We start from the raw sequence: 27127 nt of genomic DNA, 5'->3' as shown, positions 1-27127 counted from the left end.
ATGATATTGAAATGGTGCTGGAATAGTGGAGGCCGCTCCTGTTTTCTTTGTGACTTGCGGTAACTCTCCAGTGTTCTAAATCAATAGTTGTTTAGTAGTCCAAAAATGTCAGAAACATGAAGTTGATTGACCATGCTGTAGGTTATGTAACTGTTTGTTACGTGCAATATGTTTTGTGGACTTCACCGGACAGATGTTGCTCTCTGGTTTTGTGATGAAACAAAGGTGTGGTTAAATTTATTCTGCCAATGTGTCTTCTTATTGTTTCGGCCTAGGCCAAAATATCACATTGTCAAGGCATATGAACTAACGTGTTATAGAGCAAACAACGCAATTATCAAAACACATTGGTTGTAATATGGTTTTTATTCCCAAAATTGTCTTCCCCAGTGATTTTACCCACGCACCACTACTGAGAGGCCTTTATTATTTTTTAACTATAGAATTACACTGTGGATCTGCAGACCATCATGGTAAAGACAAAGTGGGACTGTAGTGGTTGGTATAGGAGACTGCATGTCTAACCTAAGGATGTTATTGTTGAACTTGTTGTAACTGGCCATGGAGATCATGGAGCCAAATCCAATTCCAATGGAGTTGAATACCTGGGCTGCAGCGTTAACCCACACCTGCAGAACGGCAGAGGTGAGCGGATAAAGGTGAGAGAGGGACACAACTTCTTTACTCATACTGTAAAACAAGAACACAAATACACTTCTAGGTGGTTTCCCAGTAACAGATTAAGCCTAATCCTGGACTAAAATAATTTTTCAATGTTGTTTTAGAAAAAAAAGTGCCATCTAGAACCTAAAAAGGGTTCTTAGGCTGAACCCATAGGAGAACCCTTTGAAGAACCCTTTTTGTTTCAACAGAGGGTTTGACATGGAACATAAAAAGATTCTCCTATGGGGACAGCCCTAATGTGTGTCCGGGAAACCACCCCTTAATCCTCATTGATCCTCTCCTACAGTATGTCAGACCTGAACTTCAAGCAGCTTGCTCCACTTAGGCTTCAGGAAGTAGAGCATCCCATCCTTGGCCCCGGGAAGCTGGACATTGTTGATGAGCAAGGCGAACAGAATAAAGTATGGGAACGTGGCTGTGAAATAAACAACCTAAAGCACAGAGAGTGAGAAGAAAAAATATTCATTAAGTATAATATTAAGATTAAATGTATTGTATTTCTTTCTTATTTTATTAGGATCCACATTAGCTACAACCAAGCTGCAGCTACTCTTCCTGGGCTCCACACAAAACATATAACATGACAAAATACATAACATTAATAGACAATTACAGCTGAAGGACAGAACTACATAAAATGACAATGCATAACATTAATATACAGCTAATAGATCATTTATTCTCCCTGTGCTACTTACGACTATTATTGCCTTATCATACCGGAATAATAAAGCCCCAGTGCACTCAGTTTGTGGAAAAAATAAATACTAAATATATAAATTCTGATTTATCAGGGGGTGCTGCAGCACCCTCAGCACCCCTACTTCCCGCGGCTATGAATGTCACTGACGACTATTTAGGTCTTCTCATACAGGAGTAATAAAACAACAATGTCAAATATACTAATTCCTCTAGCTAAGGCTTTAACCACAGTTTTCACCCTAGCAACTGTGCCATTCAGTTCATAAACGAGCAACAGGTAGAGTTTCCTCCCCCCTAAGGCTTCAATCTAATCCTTCACCTCAGCAACCGTGTTGGAGTTTTCTGCAGCTTAACTTTCAATTGAATCCTTCTCTTTAGCTACATAAGTTCCCTTTTTAGAGATCCATCACTCCACTCCGTTCAATAAATTGACCAGAGTCATCATCATCAGATGGGGTTCACTTACGTCCTCTTGTGCATAGAAATGAACTAAACATTTACTGTGCTACAGTCTACCACCCATAAAGGGTTAATTGAGGTAAAGTGTAATGGTTTTCAGTCTACTGCCCGTAAAGAGGTAGCTACGGTATAGTGCTTAGCCTTTGGATTTCTTCATAAAATGAATAAAGTCTCCTCGATATGGAGTTTCCTCTGGTTATGTTATGGGAGTTTCCTCCGGTTATCTTATGGAGTTTCCTCCGGTTATCTTATGGAGTTTCCTCCGGTTATCTTATGGAGTTTCCTCCGGTTATCTTATGGAGTTTCCTCCGGTTATGTTATGGAGTTTCCTCTGGTTATCTTATGGAGTTTCCTCCGGTTATCTTATGGAGTTTCCTCCGGTTATCTTATGGAGTTTCCTCCGGTTATGTTATGGAGTTTCCTCCGGTTATCTTATGGAGTTTCCTCCGGTTATCTTATGGAGTTTCCTCCTGTTATTTTATGGAGTTTCCTCCGGTTATCTTATGGAGTTTCCTCTGGTTATCTTATGGAGTTTCCTCAGGTTATCTTATGGAGTTTCCTCTGGTTATCTTATGGAGTTTCCTCCGGTTATCTTATGGAGTTTCCTCTGGTTATCTTATGGAGTTTCCTCCGGTTATCTTATGGAGTTTCCTCCGGTTATCTTATGGAGTTTCCTCTGGTTATCTTATGGAGTTTCCTCCGGTTATCTTATGGAGTTTCCTCCGGTTATCTTATGGAGTTTCCTCCGGTTATCTTATGGAGTTTCCTCTGGTTATCTTATGGAGTTTCCTCCGGTTATCTTATGGAGTTTCCTCCGGTTATCTTATGGAGTTTCCTCTGGTTATCTTATGGAGTTTCCTCTGGTTATATTATGGAGTTTCCTCTGGTTATCTTATGGAGTTTCCTCCGGTTATCTTATGGAGTTTCCTCCGGTTATCTTATGGAGTTTCCTCCGGTTATCTTATGGAGTTTCCTCCGGTTCTCATAAACGTGTTTTGCATTTCCATTTTCAACCCCCGCACCACACTCACATCCAGCAGAACCCACCAGTCACACACAAAATAAGAATACACTTCATTAAAACTTTGCTCTACTGACTAACATCAGTAATCTGATAATATGGAGCAGGACGCCCTTACTCTGAGGCTTTGCGTACAATTGCTTTCTCTGAGTAGGCCCTGATATCCTGATGCCAAGGGCATATCTTATCTTTAACCCAAACACCAGCTGTGCTCGGGAGGGAGATGCTACAGCTATTTAGGTCAGAGGTGTTGTGCTGTGATGTGGTGTTTTATTTGTTTTTTAAAGCTACTTTTGCAGCTTGCTTACTCAGATTTCAGATGGCAAGGAGTTCCATGCTTTGCCTTGAATTCATTTTGGCTTTAGGGGATATGAAGAGACCTTTAGTTGCATGCCTTGTGGAATATGAATGTCTGTCAGAGCTACACTATATATACACAAAAGTATGTGGAAACCCCTTCAAATTAGTGGATTCGGCTATTTCGGGCACACCAGTTGCACAACATTTTAGACAAACATTGGCAATAGAATGGCCTTACTGAAGAGCTCAGTGACTTTCAACGTGGCATCCTATGACGGTGCTACCTTTCCAACAAATCAGTTTCTCAAATGTCTGCCCTGCTAGAGCTGACCCGGTCAACTTTAAGTGCTGTTATTGTGAAGTGGAAACGTCTAGGATCAACAACGACTCAGCCGCAAAGTGGTAGGCCACACAAGCTTACAGAACGGGACTGGCGAGTGCTTAGGTGCGTAAAAATCGTTGCAAACCTCACTATCCAGTTGCAAACTGCTTCTGGAAGCAACGTCAGCACAAAAACTGTTAGTCGGGAGCTTCACGAAATGGGTTTCAATGGCCGAGCAGCCGCACACAAGCCTAAGATCACCGTGCGCGATGCCAAGCGTTGGCTGGAGTGGTGTAAAGCTCGCCACCATTGGACTCTGGAGCAGTGGAAAGGCGTTCTCTGGAGTGATGAATCACGCTTCACCATCTGGCAGTCCGACTGACGAATCTGGGTTTGGCGGATGCCAGGAGAATGCTTCATGCCCCAATGCATAGTGCCAACTGCAAAGTTTGGTGGAGGAGGAATAGTGGTCTGGGGCTGTTTTTCATGGTTCATGCTAGGCCCCTTAGTTCCAGTGAAGGGAAACCTTAATGCTACTGCATTCAATGACATTCTAGTCGATTCTGTGCTTCCAACTTTGTGGCAACAGTTTGGGGAAGGCCCTTTCCTGTTTCAGCAATGACAAGCAAGGTCCAGAAATGGCTTGTCGAGAGCAGCGTGGAAGAACTTGACTGGCCTGCACAGAGCCCTGACCTAAACCCCATCGAACACCGTTGGGATGAATTGGAATGCCGACTCTGAATGTAAGCAAGTCCCCGCAGCAATGTTCCAATGTCTCATGGAATGCCTTCCCAGAAGAGTGTAGGCCGTTATAACGGCAAAGGGGGGACCAACTCCATAGTAATGCCCATAATTTTGGAATAAGAAGTTACACATACTTTTGGTCATGTAGTTTATATGTTAGTTGATCGAATAGACAGTTTGGAGTTAACACATTAATATTTTTGATCAAAATGTAAAAGAAAATGTATGAAACAACAGAGGTGGAACAGACTCTCCTCTAAACTCCAGGAGGAGAAACATGATATTTGACAACCATCAGTGCTCCTCCCACTCCCACCACAATGTAGGCCACCCAAGGTAATGGAAAGCCCTTAAACATGTATAATGATTCCACACTAACGAGACAGCCTGAGAGAGTGTTCTATACGTATACATTTAAGGACTAAGAGTATCACTGGTGAGTGCAACCATTTCAAATGAACCAACAGCTATACACTTCAGTTAACCTATACCACAAATTACTAACACCAAATAATCTACACTCTTTGAAAAAAAGGGTTCCAAAAAGGTTATTCGGCTGCCCCAATAGGAGAACCCTTCTTGGTTCCGGGTAAAATCCTTTTGGGTTCCAGGTAGAACCATTTTGGATTCCATGTAGAACCCTCTGTGGAAAGGGTTCTATATGGAACCCAAAAGGGTTCTTTCTACATGGAACCAACAAGGGTTATCCTATGGAAACAAACAAATAACCCTTTTAGGTTCTAGATAGCAACTTTTTTCAAAGAGTGTACTACTCTGAGGAGGACTAACAATAAGCAGCTTCCGATGTGAGGGAAGAGAATGCACTCTGACCTTGCCAGTGGATTTGACGCCTTTGAAGATGCACAAGTAGACTATGACCCAGGCCAGGATGAGGATGCCAAACAGCTCCCAGCGTAGTCCTCCTGCATCCTCAATACCATTGGTTATCTCCAGAACCCTGTGACTGAGAGAGGAAGGAAGGGTCAGGATGGGAAACAAAGCTAAAGAAACCTTCATAGCTTATCATACTGTTATCATTCAATAACACAAAATCCCTGACTTTACAGTAATCTGTCCTCCTGCTCCAACTTGGGGTTTTCATTACTTTTCTCACCATATGATTACCCAAAGAGAGTACAAACCCGCTGCGATAAAAACAAGCTATAACAATAACCACAAGAGTCCTGAGCCCTACCCATGTCTGCGACTTTCAGGTCCTACCACTACGTCAATAAAAAAAAACATTAAATTAAGATTCCCAATGAGATTTCAACCTTTATTAACCAACTCAAAAAGACAGCCAGAAGTTTGTTGAATTCCCAATGTGCTTTCAACCATCTAAAAGTACAACCAAATTCCAATGGAAAAACAATGTCTGATTTTTGGTTTAGTGATCATCTAAATGTGTTATGGCTGCGCTTTCAACCATTAAAAAGCAACAACAAAGATCAAATGGGAATACAATGTCAGATATTTTGAATTAACACAATAACTTAATGTGTTATCACTGTGCTTCATCTAATATCACAACCACATGACAAAGTACATAGTGCAAGTGATCGATGCTGTTCAAGATTCTGCTATCTTTGCATTTTATCTTGAACATGCACGCTTTCTATGATCACATAAAAATACATTTATAGTTACATTAGGCTAACCTCAAAATGTGGCCATGGATGTGTTACTCAGGTTGAATAACTACTGTTACATTAGTTTGTAAGATAGCCCTAACTTTACACTATTTACTGCATTACAAAAATATTATTGAATTGTGTTTGGTTGACAATGAATCCAAATGTTAACATTTAAAGAACATCTAACGCTTGAAAAGTTCTCAGTCACTGGTTTAATCTTATTCTTTAACTTTTCATTTTTTGTTTAGTTGGAGACTTAAAGTTAATAGGCAATTAACCATATTGCAAAGGTGATATTAATTTATAGTCAAACTGGAATTTGATCATTTATATGTTGGATTCATATCTCCATCTCAAACAATAATCTCAAACAAGTTAAAGAATAGGACTAAATTACATCAAACTTTATTTAAAGTGCATTTAAAGTTATATTTAGTACTATTCTTTAACTTAGATTTTTTTGGGTTGAAATGGTGACATGAATCCAACATATAAATTATTTATTTATAGACTGGAATTAAAAAGACAGACAGTCAGTGGCACAGATGGAACTATCCAAGCAGAAAATACAACTCCTTCAAATGTTGATATTTGGTTGTGTTGACAACCAAACACAAACCAATATCCAGTTTGTCTACAAATTAATCATTTAATTGTTGGATTCCCGTCTCCATCCCAACAACAACAAAGAACATTGAAGTTTAAGAATAGGACTAAATCAGATCAAACTTTAAATGCCCTTTAAATAAAGTTTGATTGGATTTAGTCCTATTCTTTAACTTAGGCTGTTGGTTGAGATGTGAATCCATCATATTAATGATTCACTTGAAGATTACATTTGACGTCAAGAAAAGCTTGAAACCGTAGGCCATATTTGTTTTTTCTTTGTTTAACAATAGCTGCTGATGACTTTGCAAATGCTATATAGGCTTAAATAGTATCCTTGTTGATATGACTTATAAACTATGGTTCCATTTCATTTGCTCTGTTAAACCTACCCTTCTGGAATGACTGATAATAATTAAATGTATTCACTGTTGCTAAGAGGTCACTCAATAATCATTCTCACAATAGCACATTGGTAGTAGTCAGTGACAGATATAAAAGATAAGCATGGCTGGGCTGGGTTAAAACCCTGGATGGGAGACCAAATTAATAGCTGTAGATCAACTCTTCAGTAGGAGGTGCTTCCCAGCCTAATGTTTGTTTTTTTGATAGTGGATATAAGGTTTGAAGATCTGACGTTGTTTCAAAGGCACAAATTCAACATATTTAATACAAAGGTTTGTCAATGTTGAAAATGGGTCACCATTAGGACATAATCCTGTGGTTTAAATTTTACCCTCAAAACAACAGTTAACGTTAATTACTTTTTAAAATACAATGTATTTTAAAAACAGATTCCATGGCAATACGTTGACAAATTACAATGAAACAACGTCAATTCAACCAGTTTGTGCCCAGTTGGTCAGTGCTTACTCAAAGTACTGCTGACTGGCTGATTGCAGGTGGGTGGCGTTTCCAGGGAAACCGCTGGAGCAGTTACCCACGGCATTCCAGGTGTTGTTGCAGGACTGCCAGGGGAAGATGGCTCGGAATGAGTTGAAGAAGTAGTAGAGTGCCCAGCTCATAAGAACGTTGTAGTAGGTGCAGAGCACAAAGGAGATCACGACTGTGGCAATGCCCACACCTGTAGAGCGACAGGGAGGGCAAAGAGGACAAAGTAAGATGCCTGTCCTACAGTGGTGATGGCCAAGCAGCAGTAGCTACTTTCTCCTCTGGTGTCTCTTGTGTATGGACCTCCTTCGGCAGTGTACTGAACTGTATGTGGATCTGTAAAGGTAGGCCTGGGTAAACAACAATGGTAGTGCTCCCATTAACAATTAGCTGTGGACAAAGTTTTTTTTTTAAAGATACTGTACAAAGGTGGTAGACTTCCTGTTAGTGTGGTACTAGGATAAATTCATCCAGCAAGAAAGTGAGGTTCTAAGAAAGATTAATAGCTGCTATGATAGGATTTTAGACATGGATGTTGCTACAATCCAACTAAACTAGCGTAGCATGCGTAAAATAAATGCCTGAGCGGTGTTTCTATCTTTCTGGTCGGGGGAAGGTTCTCTTCTGCACTGTTCAACCAATCCATTAAATGCAGAGGAGTCGTTCAGATGCAATGTTGCCCAAAAGCGTAAGTCGCGTCCAAAAGCAGATCGCGTCACAGGCTCTCTTTCCATTTCCCCTGAAAACTGGATGCATCCGGTTATTACCAACCCGTTGAGTGTGCAATCCGACAAACACTTTCCAGGAAAGCCAAAGCCCTTGTACTTGATTGATTGAGGTCACTAATTAGTAAAGAACTCCACTCACCTGGAGGTCTAGGTCTTAAATGAAAGCGGGGAAAAAAAAAAAAAAAAAAAACAGCCGACACTAGGCCCTACATGGAATGAATTTGACAGCCCATCCCAGCTTTCTCTAATATATAAAAAAAAAGGTTCAGTAACAGGACCCATTCAAAACCATGCAAACCATGAAAACCAGAGGTGGGAAGAGAACGCAACATTGGCCATAACCGGGTCACAACTAAATACTGTAGGCCAGCAGTTCCTAACTTAGAATAATAACTAAAGAAGAGTCATATATTGACATCCTGTTCCAGGCCTTTTGGCATCCGTGGATATATTGAGTTGGGATTTCATTTGCGACACAGTCCTTCAACAACAGGACAACATATTTAAAACACAATAGAGATATATCTATATAAATAAACAATAGTACGCAAGTATAAACACCATGGGACCACGCAGCCATCATACCGCTCAGGAAGGAGACGCGTTCTGTCTCCTAGAGGTGAATGTACTTTGGTGCGAGAAGTGCAAGTCAATCCCAGAACAACAGCAAGGACCTTGTGAAGATGCTGGTGGAAACAGGTACAAAAGTATCTATATCCACAGTAAAACGAGTCCTACATCGACATAACCTGAAAGGCCCCTCAGCAAGGAAGAAGCCACTGCTCCAAAACCGCCATAATAAAGCCAGACTACGGTTTGCAACTGCACATGGGGACAAAGATCGTACTTTTTTTTTTTTTGTCCTCTGGTCTGATGAAACAAAAATAGAACTGTTTGGCCATAACGACCATCGTTTTGTTTTGAGGAAAAAGGGGGAGGCTTGCAAGTTGAAGAACACCATCCCAACCATGAAGCACGGGGTGGCAGCATCATGTTGTGAGGGTGCTTTGCTGCAGGAGGGACTGGTGCACTTCACAAAATAGATGGCATCATGGAAAAGAAAGAAAATTATGTGTATATGTTGAAGCAACATCTCAAGACACCAGTCAGGAAGTTAAACCTTGGTCGCAAATGGGTCTTCCAAATGGACAATGAACCCCAAGCATACTTCCAATGTTGTGGCAAAATGGCCAGGACAAGAACGTTTAAGGTATTGGAGTGGCCATCACAAAGCCCTGACCTCAATCCCATAGAAAATGTGTGGGCAGAACTGAAAAAAAGCGTGAGCGAGCAAGGAGGCCTACAAACCTGACTCAGTTACACCAGCTCTGTCAGGAAGAATGGGCCAAAATTCACCCAACTTATTGTGGGAAGCTTGTGGAAGGCTACCCAAAACATTTGGCCCAAGTTAAACAATTTAAAGGCAATACTACCAAATACTAATTGAGTGTATGTAAACTTCTGACCCATTGGGAATGTGATGAAATAAAAAAAAAGCTGAAATAAATCACTCTACTATTATTCTGACATTTCACATTCTTAAAATAAAGTGGTGATGCTAACTGACCTAAGACAGGGATTCTTTACTAGGATTAAATGTCAGGAATTGTGAAAACTGAGTTTAAATGTATTTGGCTAAGGTGTATGCAAACTTCCGACTTCAACTGTACATACACACACAACATTGTGTGAGGCTGCTCGGCCATTTCATAACAAACAGTTATTGTGCTGAAGTTGCTTCCAGAGGCAGTTTGGAACTCGGTAGTGAGTGTTGCAACAGAGGACAGATGGTTTACACGTTACGCGCTTCAGTACTCGTAGGTCCTGTTCTGTGAGCATTTGTGGCCCGCCACTTCGTGGCTGAGTCGTTGCTGCTCCTAGACAATTCCACTTCACAATAACAGCACTTACAGACGACTGGGGCAGCTCTAGAAGGGCAGAAATGTGACTGACTTGTTGGAAATGTGGCATCCTATGACAGTGCCACGTTGAAAGTCACTGAGCTCTTCAGGCCTAATGATTAAAGCAGTTCAGGTTCACTACCCGGACTTGACCTGGGTCCCCTGCTGTGCTGGGTCAAGTGTCTCTCAGTTGAACACTGAATAACCAAACATTGTGCAATTTTTCATAAGGCATCACCGAAAGCTGGGCTTAACTGTCAGAAACTGTGTTGAGTTTCTCTTCTCTGAATAGTTTTGATTTTAAAAAGTCCTTATCGCCTAAAATATGTGGAGACAACACTTTAGCAGTAGTGTCTTAATGACTGTGTATACTGTTCATAAATCTTTCCACTGGGACTCTGCATTACAGAATATACATAAATGTACTCCAAGAAGAACTGAATCTTTACAAACAAACCTGTGAGGTTTCAAGTTTTAATGTCATGTGGACCAGTACAGTGAAATGCTCTAACCCCAACAATGCAGTAATCAATAACAATGTAATACTAAAAATAACATAAGGTATAACAAAAAAGCACAAATAAAAATAAGAAAAATGTGCAAGGATACTGGAGTGATAGCGGTAGATATGTAAGGCGACTAGGCATCAGGCTGATAAACAGAGTAACAACAGCGTATATGATAATTGTATGTGAGTGGGTGTGCGTGTGTAGAGCAGCGGTTCCAAAACTATGGGGTCAGGGGTCGCCTGATAAGAATATGGAGTAGAGGGAGAATTTTCCAAAATCCTGAAGAATAATTGCTTTTTTTAATATAATATCGTCTTTGTATCTCAAAATCATTGTAATGTGGGAAAGGGCAACACTTGACCATTGCACTTGAATCATTCCCACGGTGAATGACTAGGTCCGCTACGCTATGCAACCACACATTATTTCAGAGACTTTGATATTACCGGCCGCAATTGATATGGTGAAAACAAAGTGTGGGGAGGCAGGTGCACAAAAACTCCCATCAATACCTTTGTCAATACCTTTGTCAGATATCACTGTTAAATGAAGAATTGCTATTGCTAGCAATACAGAGGAAACGGACTGAAATGACTCAAACTCCCCCAGCTTACGCTCTCCAAATGGATGTTAGCTTTGAGGGCTAAGATGCCCATCTATTGCTTTTGTTTGCTATACATGTCGGGGGATGCCATTCCTGAAGACATCCTGTTCCGTTTCACGAGAATGAAAGGGCACAGAGGATGTTCAGTGTGCTGTGGCTGTATTGATGAAAAAACAGATTCCATGGGATGGAATGGTGGCACAGATGGGGATCTAGAGCATGACAATGTTCTATTTCATACCGAGGCTTGGTGGGTATCGAGGGGAGAGTGTTGGAAAGATTTTTCGCATTGTAGAGGGGAACTGTTGTCATTCACAATGGATTTAAAAATAAAAACAAATTAAAGACTTGGTTGACTGTGTGTAATGAATACATTTTCGTGGACTACACAGAAAATGTAACAGACATATTTGGAAAACTGAACGGCTGTTTGCAGTGGAAATACAAAGACATTCTACAGACGAGTGACTGAATCAGTGGATTCAGAGGAAATAATTCTTATTGGAGAGTCTTTCAAAAGCAAATCATGCCCGCTTCCCTCAGCTGAACATATTTCTAACAGAAAAAAGCATCAGTAACTGTCCCATCGCTTGGAGGAGCACTTTGGGACCTACTTCCCAATCCGTTTGACTGTGATCCTGGCTCAGTTGACATGCCAGTAAGTGATGTGACTGAATGCATTCACAGGTCACTAAAGAGGAGTTTTGATTCCTGACTCAAAGGTAATAATACCCTGCCAAACTAAAAAAAATGTAAGCTCCGAGTAGGAAAAAACGTCTTGAAAAGGTCATCCAACTCAGAATTCAGACTCGGGCCTCTTTTTAAAGCTCAGACTTTCCGACCTGAAGATCACGGACGTCATGATTTGACCGCGTATTTTTCCCAATTGTCTTGAAAGCGCCACACCATAAAACCCATGGTAGCCTTTGTCAGCTCATATCTGTGTGAAGCTGGATTCAGAGCTCTCGTCTGCATTAAAACCAAATATTGATCCAGGTTGGATGTGACAGCAGAGATGAGGCGCGCACTGTCGACCACGCCCCCTGACTTTGAGAAGCTCCGACGTGACATGCATCAAGCACACCCATCTCATTAGTGGTGGTGAGATAAGATACATTATGTCAGACTAATTTGCAATTGACGGTCAACTACTTACTTTTAATGTATGTGATGGTGAGTTGAGAAGACAACCAGAAATACTGTTAGAATGTTTTTCAATTGACTGCCATAGCACCAAATAAAAAAGTAAACATCGGCTGTTAATTACATATTTTTTTTCACATTGTTGGGGTTCCGAGAATTGTCAGATATCAACATGGGGTCATGGGCCCAAAACGTTTGGGAACCCCTGGTGTAGAGTCAGTATAAATGTATGTGCATATTATGTGTGTGTGTTTGTGTGTAAGCAAATTATGAAGTGAGTGTGTGTGTGTTGGAGTGTCAGTGTGCGTAGGGCCCTGTGAGTGTATGTAGGGTCCTGTGAGTGTGCATAGAGACAGTGCAAAAATATAAATAAAATTAAAAACACAAGGGTCAACTCTGATAGTCCATGTAGACATCTGGCTAGCTTTTTTAGCAGTCTTATGACTTGGGGATAGGAACTGTTCAGGAGCCTGTTGGTGTCAGACTTGATGCACCGGTACCGCTGCCGTGCGGTGGCTGGTCTATTTAACGATTTTCCCAGGCCTTCCTTTCACATCTACTGATATAGAAGTCCTGGATGTAGTGGGCTGTCCACACCACCCTCTGTAGTACCATGCAATCGAGGGTGCTGCTATTGCCATACCAAGTAGCAATGTAGCCAGCCAAGATGCTCTCAATGATATAGCTGTAGAACTTGATGATTTGAGGGCCCATGCCAAACTTCTTCAACCTCCTGAGGGGGAAGAGGCGCTGTCGCGCAATCTTCATGACTGTGCGGGTGTGTGTGGACCATTAAGTCCTCAGGGATTTGGACACAGAGGAACTTGAAGACCTCGACCCACTCCACCTCAGCCCCATCGATATGGATGGGGGCGTGCTCACCCCATCATTTCCTGTAGACCATGATCAGCTCCATGGTCTTACAAACGTTGAGGGAAAGGTTGTTGTTCCGGCACACCACTGCCAGGTCACTGACCTCTTCCCTGTAGGCTGTCTCATCTGTAGGCTGTCTCATCGCTGGTGATCAGGCCTACACTACCACCGTCAGGAAGTCCAGGATCCATGTTGCAGAGGGAGGTGTCCAGTCCCAGGGTCCTAAACTTGGTGACGAGCTTGGAGGGGACAATGGTGTTGGAACGCTGAGCTGTAGTCAATGAACAGCATTCTCACATAGGTACAGTATTCCTATTATATGGTGGGTGAAGGCCGTGTGAAGTGCAGTTGAGATTACATCATCTATGGATCTGTTGGGGTGGTATGAACATTGGAGAGGATCTAGGGTGTCTGAGATGGAGTTGATGTGTGACATAACCAGCCTCTCAAAGCACTTCATGATTACAGATTTGAGTGCTACAGGGCAGTAATCATTGTGGTATGAAGCCTGAAGAGTTCTTGGGAACAGGAATGATGGTGGTCATCTTAAAACATGTGTGGATTACAAACTGGGACAAGGAGAGTTCAAAATTACAGTGAATATGCCTGCCAGCTGTTCTGCACATGCTCTGAGGACCCACACTGGGGTACCGTTGGGCTCCACGGCCTAAACGGGTGTTGACCTGATTAAAGACCTTACTCACGTCGACGAGATCACCTAGTCCATTGGGACGGTGATGGCCCTCACACCAAAGCGTGCATAAAATGCATTGAGTTCGTCTGGTGGAGAGGCATATTTGGGCAGGTCAAGGCTGGGTCTTCCTTTGTAATCCGTAATGTAGCCCCTGCCACGTGGCGGGCATCAGAGCCTGTGTACTATGATTCCACTTTCCCTATATTGTCCTTTCGCTCGTTTGATGAATCTGCGGAGGTCATAGCGGTTCTTCTTGTACTTATTCCGGTCCTGAGCCGTAGCCTCAGGGTTGTCTGTGATAGCCATGTCCTTTATTTTTCCTTTATTTAACTAGGCAAGTCAGTTAAGAACAAATTCTTATTTTCAATGACGGCCTAGGAACAGTGGGTTAACTGCCTTGATCAGGGGCAGAACGACCGATTTTTACCTTGTCAGCTCGGGGATTCGATCTTGCAACTTTTCGGTTCCAAGTCCAACGCTCTAACCACTAAGCTACCTGCCGCCCCAGTTTAATGTCATCCTCAGTGTTAATCCAGGGCTTTCGATTGGGGAAGCAACATGGTCGATGCATTTCCTAATGAAGCTGGTGACGGAGGTGGTTAGCTTGTTGATGCTATCTGGTTCCAAGTCCAACGCTCTAACCACTAAGCTACCTGCCGCCCCAGTTTAATGTCATCCTCAGTGTTAATCCTGGGCTTTCGATTGGGGAAGCAACATGGTCGATGCATTTCCTAATGAAGCTGGTGACGGAGGTGGTTAGCTTGTTGATGCTATCTGTGGAGTCAAAACATATTCCAATCAGCCCTAACAAATCAGTACTGTAGAATAACCTCTGATTCTGGGTGATAATTTCTCAATGGAACGAGTCACGAGTACTTCCTGTTTGAGATTCTGCTTGTAAATAGGAAACAGTACGGATACATGATCTGATTTTCCGAATTGCGGATGAGGAAGGGCCTTGTATGCTTGCTTGTGGGTAGAATAACAGTGGTCTAAGTCTTTTATCTCCCCTAGTGGTGAAGGAGACGTGTTGATGGATGTTGGGTATCACGTGTCTTAATGACGCATAATTAATATCACCGGCAACCAGAAAAGCAGCCTATGGAGGTACGTTTTCCTGCTTGTAGCCTCATACAGTTTGTTAAGTGCATTGTTATTTTCTTGTCCTGAAGTGGAATGGATACAACAATCACAATAACAGCTGAAAATCCCCTGGGAGGTAGAAGGGTTGGCATTTGACCATCTGGTATTCCATGACAGGTGAACAATGGGTCGACTTTTCTACCGCGCTCGAGTCAGCAAACCAGTTGTTGTTGATGAAGAGGGAAACCCCTCCCCCTCTTGATTTCCCTTACTCCACTGTCCTGTCCGCACGGTTAATGGAGAATCCATTGCGTTGGATAGCATCTTGTCCGAGAGCCACGTTTCAGAAAAGCAGAGAATATTGCAGTTTCTAGAGTCCCATTGGTTGCTAATCCGCGATCTGAGGTCATCATTTTAGGCCAGTAAAAAAATGCAGGGAAGAGGTGGCCGGTTTCCCCTTCGCCTTAATCTCTCCAGGATGTCTCTTCCCTCTGTAATGCCAGAATTTCCTCTTGGGTAACCCGAACATTGTGTTGGAATTACAGAAAGAGCCCAGGGCAGATGAGTCGAAGTCAAAGTTGAAGCCGGAATTGAGGTATGTAACTGCCGATTTGATGTTCAAAGTTATTGAAAGAAATGATAGTGGATACATTTAGTGAAAATAAAGTACAATTTGGGTCGGAGCTTGCAAAAAGGCGGACATCCAGTACGGCGCCATCTTGAGTAAGGTCAGGTCATGTTTGGTGCCTCACAAAAGAAAACAAAATATTTTGGCATTGTTAGCAGAGAAAGAATTATGGAATGCTGCTGACAATATGGAGGGGTGGGCTGGAAAACACCTATATCAACACAATGATGGAGCCCAATCTAACCCCACTGATCTCCCGGATCAGTTGGAACTACTACACGTGGTACACCATAAGCCTCTTCTTTTGTCATCCATCCCCGAGTTTGCTCTTTCCCTTCAAGCTAATTTATTGGCTCATCCTAACACACCCAGAGTGGCGTAATGGTGTTTGCGTTCTCCCTGTCAAAATGAGTTTCATCTACAGTGTTCAATAACAACCCAGCGCCGCTATACTGCAGACGAGGAAGAATTCTGTGGGAGTGGTCAAAAGCATTGGAATATTTGAAGAGGAATTTGCTTAATTGTATGTACTGCAAAACAATAATATTGTGAATTGTAAGGGATCAGGGGTTGATCTCCAAAAGCACAGTTACTGTTATCATTTTGTCAAGAAATAACTAAGTAAAATCAGGTCAAATACATTCTCAGTTTACTCATCTAAAGCTAGGGAACCTCAAAAGCCAACACATTCTTTAGTCCAGTAGCCGATCTCTATCTTTCACGACAGCAAGATTGCAACATATTGTGGGATGATATTGCCAGCAAGGAAAACCAATTGGCTGAGTTTACGATTTGAGAAACACAAAGGCTCTTCTGATGCAATGCTACTTGTACACCTATTATTCAAATGTTAACCCTTTGTGTTAATGTTAACCTTTTCATGACCCAAGTCTCCCTGTGTAGATTCTGCTACTGCACCTGCAAAACTGATAAGTCTTGGTGATTTCACCTGACATGCCCAACAACAAAATAGGCACATAGGTCATCTGATTGTGTTGAAGAAGAATAGGTTCCACCAGATTGAATTAAGAGTGCATTTTTTAAATGTGCATTTACATGCCATTGTAGCGACATGTCATTTTAATGTCATATGTTGAACAATGATGAACATTTTATTTAACTAGGCAAGTCAGTTAAGACCAAATTCTTAATTACAATGACGGCCTACACCGGTCAAACCCAGACGATGCTGGGCCAATTGTGCGCTGCCCTATGGAACTCCCAATCACGGCTGGTTGTGATACAGCCTGAATACGAACCAGGGTGTCTGTAGTGACGCTTCTAGACCTGAGATGCAGTGCCTTAGACCGCTGCACCACTCGGGAGACCTAAACATACTTTTACTGTCTGTCTAGAATGTTGAACTGTTATGGACTACTGAGTTCCTTCCTCCAAGCGCACTCTCTCTCTAAGACAAAGGGTCAGAAAAGTGGCCCTTCACACCTAGGTAAATACCATGTGACCTCACAGGACTACAAAAAGGACCCTGCTGTCTCCCCCTTTTAGCCTCTTATCCTGCTGGACCTTCATCGATGAGGGAGAAGACCCTCCATCTTCAGTAGGCTGACCACAAGGAAGGACCTTCGCCTTAAAATGGCAAGAACTGGTAAACTGATAAGTTAGGAAAAGTACATTTATAGAAATTGGGACGGAACAGCCCATGCACTAAACAGTCTCAGATGGAGTTTTCATTTAAGCTAAACTTCTTCAAAGAAAGAAAGATAAGATCATTTAGAGCACAGCCTCTGCAACTCAAAGGAAGAGCCATCAGGTAGAACAAGCAGGGACAAAACCCAAAGAGCAGTCCATGAGGGACCATCCAAACTCAGAGGAAAGGAGCAAGAAACCACCACCAAGGAACCCCTCAACTCAGAACAAATGAGGACACACTGCACACTTTCCTTTGTTCACCTCCATATGGCCTAACCAGAGCCAAGGACAACAGACTATCACATCTTTAAATATTAAGATAGAATGAAAGACAAGAGACCTCAATATATTTCCTACCTTTTCATGATCCCTCTCATTATGATTGTAAATATCTTGATTAGAGTTATTATACACTACATGACCAAAAGTATGTGGACAGCTGCTCATCGAACTTCCCATTCTAAAATCATGGGCATTAATATGGAGTTGGTCCCCCCTTTGGTACTATAACAGCCTCCACTCTTCTAGGAAGGCTTTCCACTAGATGTTGGAACATTTCTGCGGGGACTTGTTTCCATTCAGCCACAAGAGCATTATTAAGGTCGGGGCATTGATGTTGGCCGATTAGGCCTGGCTCACAGTCGGTGTTCCAATTCATCCCAAAGGTGTTCGATGGGGTTGAGGTCAGGGCTCTATGCAGGCCAGTCAAGTTCTTTCACATCGATCTCAACAACCCATTTCTGTATGGACCTCATTGTCATGCTGAAACAGGAAAGGGCATTCCCCAAACTGTTGCCAAAAAGTTGGAAGCACAGAATTGTCTAGAATGTCATTGTATGCTGTAAAGTTTAGATTTCCCTTCACTGAAACTAATAACAGCACCAGACCATTATTCCTCCTCCACCAAACTTCACAGTTGGCACTATGCATTGGGGTCAGACTGCCAGATGGTGGTGTGATTCATCACTCCAGAGAACGAGCTTCTACTGCACCAGAGTACAATGGCGGTGAGCTTTACACCACTTCAGCCGACGCTTGGCATTGCGTATGGTGATTTTAGGCTTTTGTGCAGCTGCTCGGCCATGGAAACTCATTTCATGAAGCTCCTAACAAACAAGTTATTGTGCTGACATTGCTTCAAGAGACAGTTTGAAACTCTGTAGTGAGTGTTGCAACAGAGGACAGACGATTTTTACACGCCTCAGCACTCGGCGGTCCCATTCTGTGAGTTTGTGTGGCCTACAACTTCGTGGCTGAGCCGTTGTTTCTTCTAGACGTTTCCACTTCACAATAACAGCACTAACAGTTGACCAGGGCAGCTGCAGTAGGACAGAAATTTGACGAACGGACTTGTTGGAAAGGTGCCATCATATGATGGTGCACGCTGAATGTCACTGAGCTCTTTAGTAAAGGCATTCTACTGCCAATGTTTGTCTATGGAGATTGCATGGTGGTGTGATCAATAGTATACATCTATCAGCAACTGGTGTGGCTGAAACTGCCGAATCCACTCATTTGAACGGGTGTCCACATACACTATATACACAAAAGTATCTAGAATGTATAAAGAGCTTGTGTTTGTCTTGTTATTCTGGGAAAGAACTCAAATTAATTCTCAAAGAATTTATACCTTCAGATTCATCTATGTATTACTATTAATCTAATTTTGGTCATGCCTTCTTAGACAAACTCTCTGAGGAATTACAAGACACATCTCAGGGACACCAGGATACCAAGGAGACAATCAGCCAAAACATACAGTACACGTGAGGCCGCTCAAAGTATAAATAAAACAAAGCAAATCTTGGTCTAACAAACAAAATACAATATGTGTGCCCAAACCAGTGGGTTTTTAGACATAGGAAAGCATTTAGCAAAGGAAGAACTGTCGGCTCAGTTTGAGCTGCTGTGAAACTAGAGAGACGTAGTTGTATAGAATGTGAGAATATGAGTTTGGTGTATGATAAAATCCACAAGGCCATGTGGAATAGGATGTGGAAAAGAATCACATTAGGGGTCAACAGGAATATGCTGCATTCTGTATCCAAGCTCAACCACAAAAGGGACAAATTGTATATTACTCTATGGAATTACAAAATGACATTACAAACACAACCCACAGATAAAAGGTACAATGGTGGGTCAGGAGAGGAATGGGGTAGAGGATTTTACAATGACACATTCATATACTACTGAGTAAGTATACTGTAGGCATTAGTCCAGAGTGAAAATTGTGTTGGTTGAGCAGAGGAGAAGTTTGTGGGGAATTGATTGGGAGAACTGATGACAGAAATATCACAGTTACTATGTGTGGCATAGTAATATAAATTAAAAAGATATATACAGAAAGAACTACCTGCTTTTGGCCTTCGCTTAGCACAGAGCCATTACCAGGCTGAAATGAGCGATAAATCAAGGGACGGACCCAAAAGTTTTGACCGGGTAGACTATCTCTGTCTTTGAGGAGATAAAAACTATGGAGAAAAGTCTGAAGTTAGAACAGGTGACAGAATACCTTATTGATTCAAACCCAAGATAATCAATGGCTGTTGATGGCTGGGCCTTGTACATTGAGGGAGCATTAGGTGACCGCTAGTGTTCTGAAGATCCACACATTCCATGGTCAAAAATAGTGCAATCTTCCAGACTACCAGAGTCAGGGGCCATTTGGTGTTCAAAGGCATTTGTATTTAACCAATCAGAATTCTTCAGTATGATTTGAAACATATTCAACTCTCTAAATAGTGAAAGTTGTATTATCTAACAGTGTCCCTACTGGACTGCAGAACGAGATCCAGGCAGAAAGTTTGAAATCTTTAACTTAGATGGAAAGTAGTACCCTGCAGTTGACACTAGAAATAGAACATCTTCTCTCAAAACACTGAGGACTTTGAAAGGATTTGTTTCGAGCCACTGATTCTGATCCTATAAGCTTATTTGATGTTTCAAAAGTAAATGTGTCAGGTTTTTTTCTGATAAAAACAATATGTTGTGAATCTGTGAATATCAAGAACACATGTTGAATCACCCATATTTGATTCCAAATTAAGATTAGAATTTGCTACTTTTATATGTTCAGAATGTACACCGTTTCACTCCTTTAGTAATTTTAACATGTGTCAACTCAAAAACTGTTTCGTAGTAGATTTTGATCAAAACATCTCTTCCAGAAAGCATGGGCCAAAGAATTTGAGAAACTAATTCAGGCGCTACAATGTAAATTGTACAAGGGCTCAGCCATCAACACAGCATCTGAAATCATTTGGTTTTGTGACAGATGTTTTATTCAATACAATACACATAATTGATTAAACAAGCAGGCGGCACAGGCAGTTCTCAGGATAACGTGTGTTCCTACTACCACAGTCCAGCAAAATGCCAAATGAGTGCTTTCACAAAATCAGAACCTAGGGAATCTCTGTAAAAAAAAATGTTTTACCATGATGAACAGTAGTTATTGTAGAGTGGCTTCTGACAAACTATCTTTCAAACCTTGTTGATTGATGAGGAGGCAGGACTTCTGCCATTATTTATGAGGCGGGCATGTCCAGAGGTAATCATATTAGGTAAATGAAATGAGATAACCAAGGGGTTTCAACCATTGTAAACATCCGGTTTGTGGCGGACGGATTTGGAAGGGATTGGTAATTAGGTTTAGTTATGTTAATTACGACTATAAGTTAGAGTGAATTAGGTTTGTGTGGGTGTTGTCTGTGATTGATGTCTTTTGATGTCTTTTCATATCATATGGCATAATGTCAGGTAGAACCTGACCCGGGAGTCGTGATTTATGACCACAGATGTCAAATCTGGGATTAGGGAGAGATTTTTTATAGAAGGGTATTTGCACACGACTCCCAGGTCAGGTACTATTATCATATGTAACATGTAAAATACTATTATAATAAATGTGTAAGATCATTGAAGATCTCTTGCACATATGAATATAATTATATCCACGGATGCTGCAGACAACAGTTTTCAAGAAGTTACATTGGTGATGGAAAATGTCAGATATTCAAAGACCATCACATCTTTCACATTGCCATCAGTGAAGCTTATGTTAGGAACTCAGTCCTGCCAGTGATTAATTGACAGGTCTTAATCCCGCAGGGCTCCCTGTTAACCTTCAAGTGAATAGACCACTTATCCCAACAGAGGTAGGGTGAAAAATTGGAGAGAAATTGGTATAAGGGAGGTTGGGGTACTTTTTGGAATGGTCTTTTCACTCACGGGATACAGTAGCTCACCCCAAGAAACCTTTGCAAGGGTTAAATCTGCATAAACATTGTTGATTTACTGTTACCTTAAGATAAGACGGGCCCTCTCTAGACCCGTTTGTAATTAAGGTGTGGTGTGTCTCGACTTGTAGCCTGGTTGTGAGTCTGGGTGGTAGATGTAAATGGGGAGAAAGTGGGTGACATGTTAAAGTGGATATTGTCGGATGGTACTAATTTGATAAATTCAAATTCTGGGTTTACATAGAATTGATATAAGGGTCTGTGTACACACATTTAACATATTACATTTAAAATATTATTAGATCAGATTTGTGATCACAAAGGATCTCTCTCACACAACTGTATCCACCAGATGCTGCATGCATCTGTTTTCATCAATTAAGGATTATTTTACATCCCATACACTAATATTGGTCATTTAAATACAGTTTGCAATAGCTTGGTGGTAGTTGAACTAAATTCAAATTTTGGTAGTGTTTTCAGTGGTTAATGACTTTTCCCCCCACGTAGCGGTGTAGGTAACTATTGAAGCTACACACTATTTTTTTTGTCGCTAAAATAAAATGTGTGAAGTAGGTGAAGTAGGAAAGAATGTCCTTTATCTTTCGGCATCAGAGCTGCTTAATTTACACTGGACTCCAGAGTGATCCGTTCTTGCTATTTGTAGTCTCTGACATTTCAGACTTAGATGTCATAATTTGTCAAAGTAGTTTGGATGTAGTGAACAACTTTTCAATCTAGCTTTAGTTAAGTCAATTACAATACCCCATAATGATGAATCAAAAACAAGTTTTTGCTTGTTCATAACAAATATAAATCATTGTTTAGTGTTTCTGTGTCAAATCAAGTCATTTGGGGTCATTTTGACACCAACCAAAAACACCTAATTCTGCTTATAGTAATTTGAGAAAATATAATTTTCTGGAGACATGATAGATGAATAATCCATACCACCAGAAGTAGAGGGGGCCCTTTATCAGTGACTCTTCTAAGATTGTACTTTTCTATACCATGTATCATATGACCATGTACAACAACAAAAAATTACTTTACATATACATTTAGTTCCAGTCAAACCAGCTCATAAAAGTCTGTTAGTGCTATGAATACGTTAGAATGGTAATACAGAGAAACAATTCTCTGAATGTACACACATATTGGTGTGTACGCTCAGAATTTTTTTTATTTTACCAGACTTCCTATAATATCCTCCAATATTCTATATGTGCAACTTGATATGGTATTTGGGTTGCTATAACATTTGACCTGAAGTGACATTGAGGATTTGAGCATGCTTTTTGAAGCATCCTGCCATTGGCCCTACCACGCTTATTGTTTCACTAGCAGCGATGCTAATGCTGGGCAAAGGTAAGTAAATCGGGATCAATGGATGAATCACTTTGTTAATAAAATTAAGTAAATGTAAAAATGTTGGTGTACCACCCCTTTAAATGGCAGTAGTTTTTACCACAAGACATAATGACATCATGAACACGTTACTTTTTTTACCACATTAGCAACAACCATTTGTGTGAAGATTTAAATTTACTAGTGATGGGGATGGAAAATCTATGTAAAAAATGTTTTGATACGATGTGGATATCATTAGGTATGTAGGTAAGTATGCTAGGTTGAGGGCCTTTGAGAAGGTCTGTAAGATAGTCATGTTATATACTGTATATAGTCAGTGTTAGGAGAAAAGTACTCTGAACATATATTTTACCAAGCTACCAATTACAGTACCAGTCAAAAGTTTGGACACACCTACTCATTCAAGGTTTTTCCTCTTTATTTGTATTATTTTCTACATTGTAAAATAGTGAGGACATCAAAACTATGAAATAACAAATATGGAATCAAGTAGTAACCAAAAAGAAAAGTGTTAATCAAATCAAAATATATTTTATATTTGAGATTCTTCAAAGTAGAATCTTGATGACAGCTTTGCACACTCTTGGCATTCTCTCAACTAGCTTCATGAGGTAGTCAACTGGAATGCATTTCAATGAACAGGTGTGCCTTGTTAAGAAAATTTGTGGAATTTCTTTCCTCCTTAATGCATTTGAGCCAATCAGTTGTGTTGTGACAAGGCAGGGGTGGAATAGAGAAGATAGCCCTATTTGGTAAAAGACCAAGTCCATATTATGGCAAGAACAGCTCAAATAAGCAAAGAAAAACAACAATCCATCTTTACTTTAAGACCTGAAGGTCAGTCAATATGGAACATTTCAAGAACTTTGAAAGTTTTTCAAGTGCAATCACAAAAACCATCAAGCGCTATGATGAAACTGACTCTCATGAGGACCGTCACAGGAAAGGAAGACCCAGAGCATAAGTTCATAAGAGTTATCAGCCTCAAAACTGGGAGAACTAGAAAACAGGAACTAACAAGAAACAGGAGTACGGGGGAGAAAACAGCTGGTAGGCTTGATGAGACAAGACGAACTGGCAACAGACAAAAAGAAAACAGGTATAAATGTACAAGGGATAATGGGGAAAATGGGCGACACCTGGAGGGTGATGGAGACAAACAGTAGACAGGTGAAACAGCTCAGGGTGTGACAGCTACCACAGAATTCTGCAGCAATACGCCATCCCATCTGGTTTGCGATTAGTGGGACTATCATTTGTTTTTCAACAGGACAATGACCCAACACAACTCCTGGCTGTGTAAGGGCTATTTGACCAAGAAGGAGAGTGATGGAGTGATGCATCAGATGACCTGGCCTCCACGATCTCTCGACCTCAACCCAATTGAGATGGTTAGGGATGAGTTGGACCACAGAGTGAAGGAAAAGCAGACAACAAGTGCTCAGCATACAGTGGGGCAAAAACGTATTTAGTCAGCCACCAATTGTGCAAGTTCTCCCACTTAAAAAGATGAGAGAGGCCTGTAATTTTCATCATAGGTACACTTCAACTATGACAGACAAAATGAGGATTTTTTTTCACCAAAAAATCACATTGTAGGATTTTTAATGAATTAATTTGCAAATGATGGTGGAAAATAAGTATTTGGTCCATAACAAAAGTTTATCTCAATACTTTGTTACATACCCTTTGTTGGCAATGACAAGGTCAAACGTTTTCTGTAAGTCTTCACAAGATTTTCACACACTGTTGCTGGTATTTTGGCCCATTCCTCCATGCAGATCTCCTCTAGAGCAGTGATGTTTTGGGGCTGTTGCTGGGCAACACGGACTTTCAACTCCCTCCAAAGATTTTCTATGGGGTTGAGATCTGGAGACTGGCTAGGCCACTCCAGGACCTTGAAATGCTTCTTACGAAGCCACTCCTTCGTTGCCCGGGCGGTGGTGTGTTTGGGATCATTGTCATGCTGAAAGACCCAGCCACGTTTCATCTTCAATGCCCTTGCTGATGGAAGGAGGTTTTCACTCAAAATCTCACGATACATGGCCCCATTCATTCTTTCCTTTACACGGATCAGTCGTCCTAGTCCCTTTGCAGAAAAACAGCCCCAAAGCATGATGTTTCCACCCCCATGCTTCACAGTAGGTATGGTGTTCTTTGGATGCAACTCAGCATTCTTTGTCCTCCAAACACGACGAGTTGAGATTTTTCAAAAAAGTTATATTTTGGTTTCATCTGATCATATGACATTCTCCCAATCTTCTTCTGGATCATCCAAATGCTCTCTAGCAAACTTCAGACGGGTCTGGACATGTACTGGCTTAAGCAGGGGGACACGTCTGGCACTGTAGGATTTGAGTCCCTGGCGGCGGAGTGTGTTACTGATGGTAGGCTTTGTTACTTTGGTCCCAGCTCTCTGCAGGTCATTCACTAGGTCCCCCCGTGTGGTTCTGGGATTTTTGCTCACCGTTCTTGCGTGGAGCCCCAGATCGAGGGAGATTATCAGTGGTCTTGTATGTCTTCCATTTCCTAATAATTGCTCCCACAGTTAATTTCTTCAAACCAAGCTGCTTACCTATTGCAGATTCAGTCTTCCCAGCCTGGTGCAGGTCTACAATTTTGTTTCTGGTGTCTTTTGACAGCTCTTTGCTCTTGGCCATAGTGGAGTTTGGAGTGTGACTGTTTGAGGTTGTGGACAGGTGTCTTTTATACTGATAACAAGTTCAAACAGGTGCCATTAATACAGGTAACGAGTGGAGGACAGAGGAGCCTCTTAAAGAAGAAGTTACAGGTCTGTGAGAGCCAGAAATCTTGCTTGTTTGTAGGTGACCAAATACTTATTTTCCACCATAATTTGCAAATAAATTCATTAAAAATCCTACAATGTGATTTTCTGGAATTTCTTTTCTCAATTTGTCTGTCATAGTTGAAGTGTACCTATGATGAAAATTACAGGCCTCTCTCATCTTTTTAAGTGGGAGAACTTGCACAATTGGTGGCTGACTAAATACTTTTTTGCCCCACTGTATGTGGGAACTCCTTCAAGACTGTTGGAAAAGCATTCCTCGTGAAGCTGAGAATTCCAAGAGTGTGCAAAGCTGTCATGAAGGCAAAGGGTGGCAATTTGAAGAAATATATAAAATACAAATATAAAATACATTTTGATTTGTTTGACACTTTTTTGGTTACTACTTGATTCCATATGTGTTATTTCATAGTTTTGATGTCGTCACTATTATTCTACAATGTAGAAAATAGTCAAAATAAAGAAAAACCATTGAATGAGTAGGTGTGTCCAAACTTTTGACTGGTACAGTACTTCATGCTGGAAGAAGTTAATCTACACTAAAGCTTACCTTAAAATGCTGACCATACCGCTCCCATCGCATGTTACATGTTATTCAATTATTGAATCAACACTGCTCACACGCGCCAACGAGCGTGTGCGTTGCCAAGCGCTTAAGTAGAAGTCAGTTCTATTTGTGACGCTGAAGGCGGTGCAAGTCCTGCCTCTCCCATCTCCTCATTGGTTAATAGAAGCAGATACCCACATGCCATCTCCTCATTGGTTATACCCACGTGGGTAATTGAAAGATGAACTGAGTTCGGTCAGTCGTCGTGGTAACTATGAAAATTAGATGCCAATTGCCACATAAAGTCCAAAGAAGAAAAAGCCTGGAAGGAGGAGAGTTGACTTGAAACGATTCGGTTGACCGTTTCATGTGTGGATTAATTGTCGGAGTAGAGGACCTTGTCCATTTCATATAAAATAACAACTCAACATTTATATCCCAGAACTAATTATCTAGAAACAGCATGCTATCTTAATAGGACAAATTAGCTAGCAACTGCAAGATAGCCAACTAAATTGCCATAAATGTTTAATGCTTTTCAACCCTTCCCCAAAATAACAATTGGTTCAGAGTTTGTTTTGATATTTCTACCTGCGTGTCGTGATCGTGTTTGGTGTGTGGGGACAAAAATAAATTTGGGCACAATGGTGCGTGGCCGGTTTGGATATGGTGTTAGAACATATATTGGACTTAACTAAGGTAAAGACTCATGTGAAGGCCTAATTACAGAGGAGGAACTTCTAGATGCAATTAAAGTCTTATAGTCCGGGAAAACTCCAGGGCTTGATGGTATACCAGTTGAGGCATAACAAATATTTTTCGATGTACTCAAACTACCATTATTAAGATGTTATTACTACTCCAATAAAAATGGTAGATTATCAGATACTCAGCAAGAAGGTCTGATTGTACTATTACTGAAACATGACCCAGGTTCTAAATATAAAGATTCAGTCCACCTAAAAACTGGGGACCCCTTACACTTA

General features: G+C 41.2%; 1 protein-coding gene across 1 annotated transcript in view; it reads right to left on the bottom strand.

Annotated features, from left to right (window-relative positions):
* The window catches only part of LOC139412024 (sodium- and chloride-dependent GABA transporter ine-like), a 51258-nt gene that overhangs the window by 10975 nt on the left and 13156 nt on the right, over positions 1 to 27127 (bottom strand). The window contains exons 3-6 of the mRNA XM_071158807.1: positions 7346 to 7556; positions 5064 to 5196; positions 981 to 1115; positions 526 to 629 (exon numbers count right to left, since the gene is read on the bottom strand). Of these exons, the coding sequence (XP_071014908.1) occupies positions 526 to 629; positions 981 to 1115; positions 5064 to 5196; positions 7346 to 7556 (583 nt within the window). The remainder of the gene's footprint in view (positions 1 to 525; positions 630 to 980; positions 1116 to 5063; positions 5197 to 7345; positions 7557 to 27127) is intronic.

This window comes from Oncorhynchus clarkii, chromosome 6 (genome assembly GCF_045791955.1).
Source record: "Oncorhynchus clarkii lewisi isolate Uvic-CL-2024 chromosome 6, UVic_Ocla_1.0, whole genome shotgun sequence".
In the NCBI taxonomy this organism is placed as follows: domain Eukaryota; kingdom Metazoa; phylum Chordata; class Actinopteri; order Salmoniformes; family Salmonidae; genus Oncorhynchus; species Oncorhynchus clarkii.
Note: the sequence above shows the minus strand (reverse complement) of the source record. Positions and strands in the feature narration are given on the sequence as shown.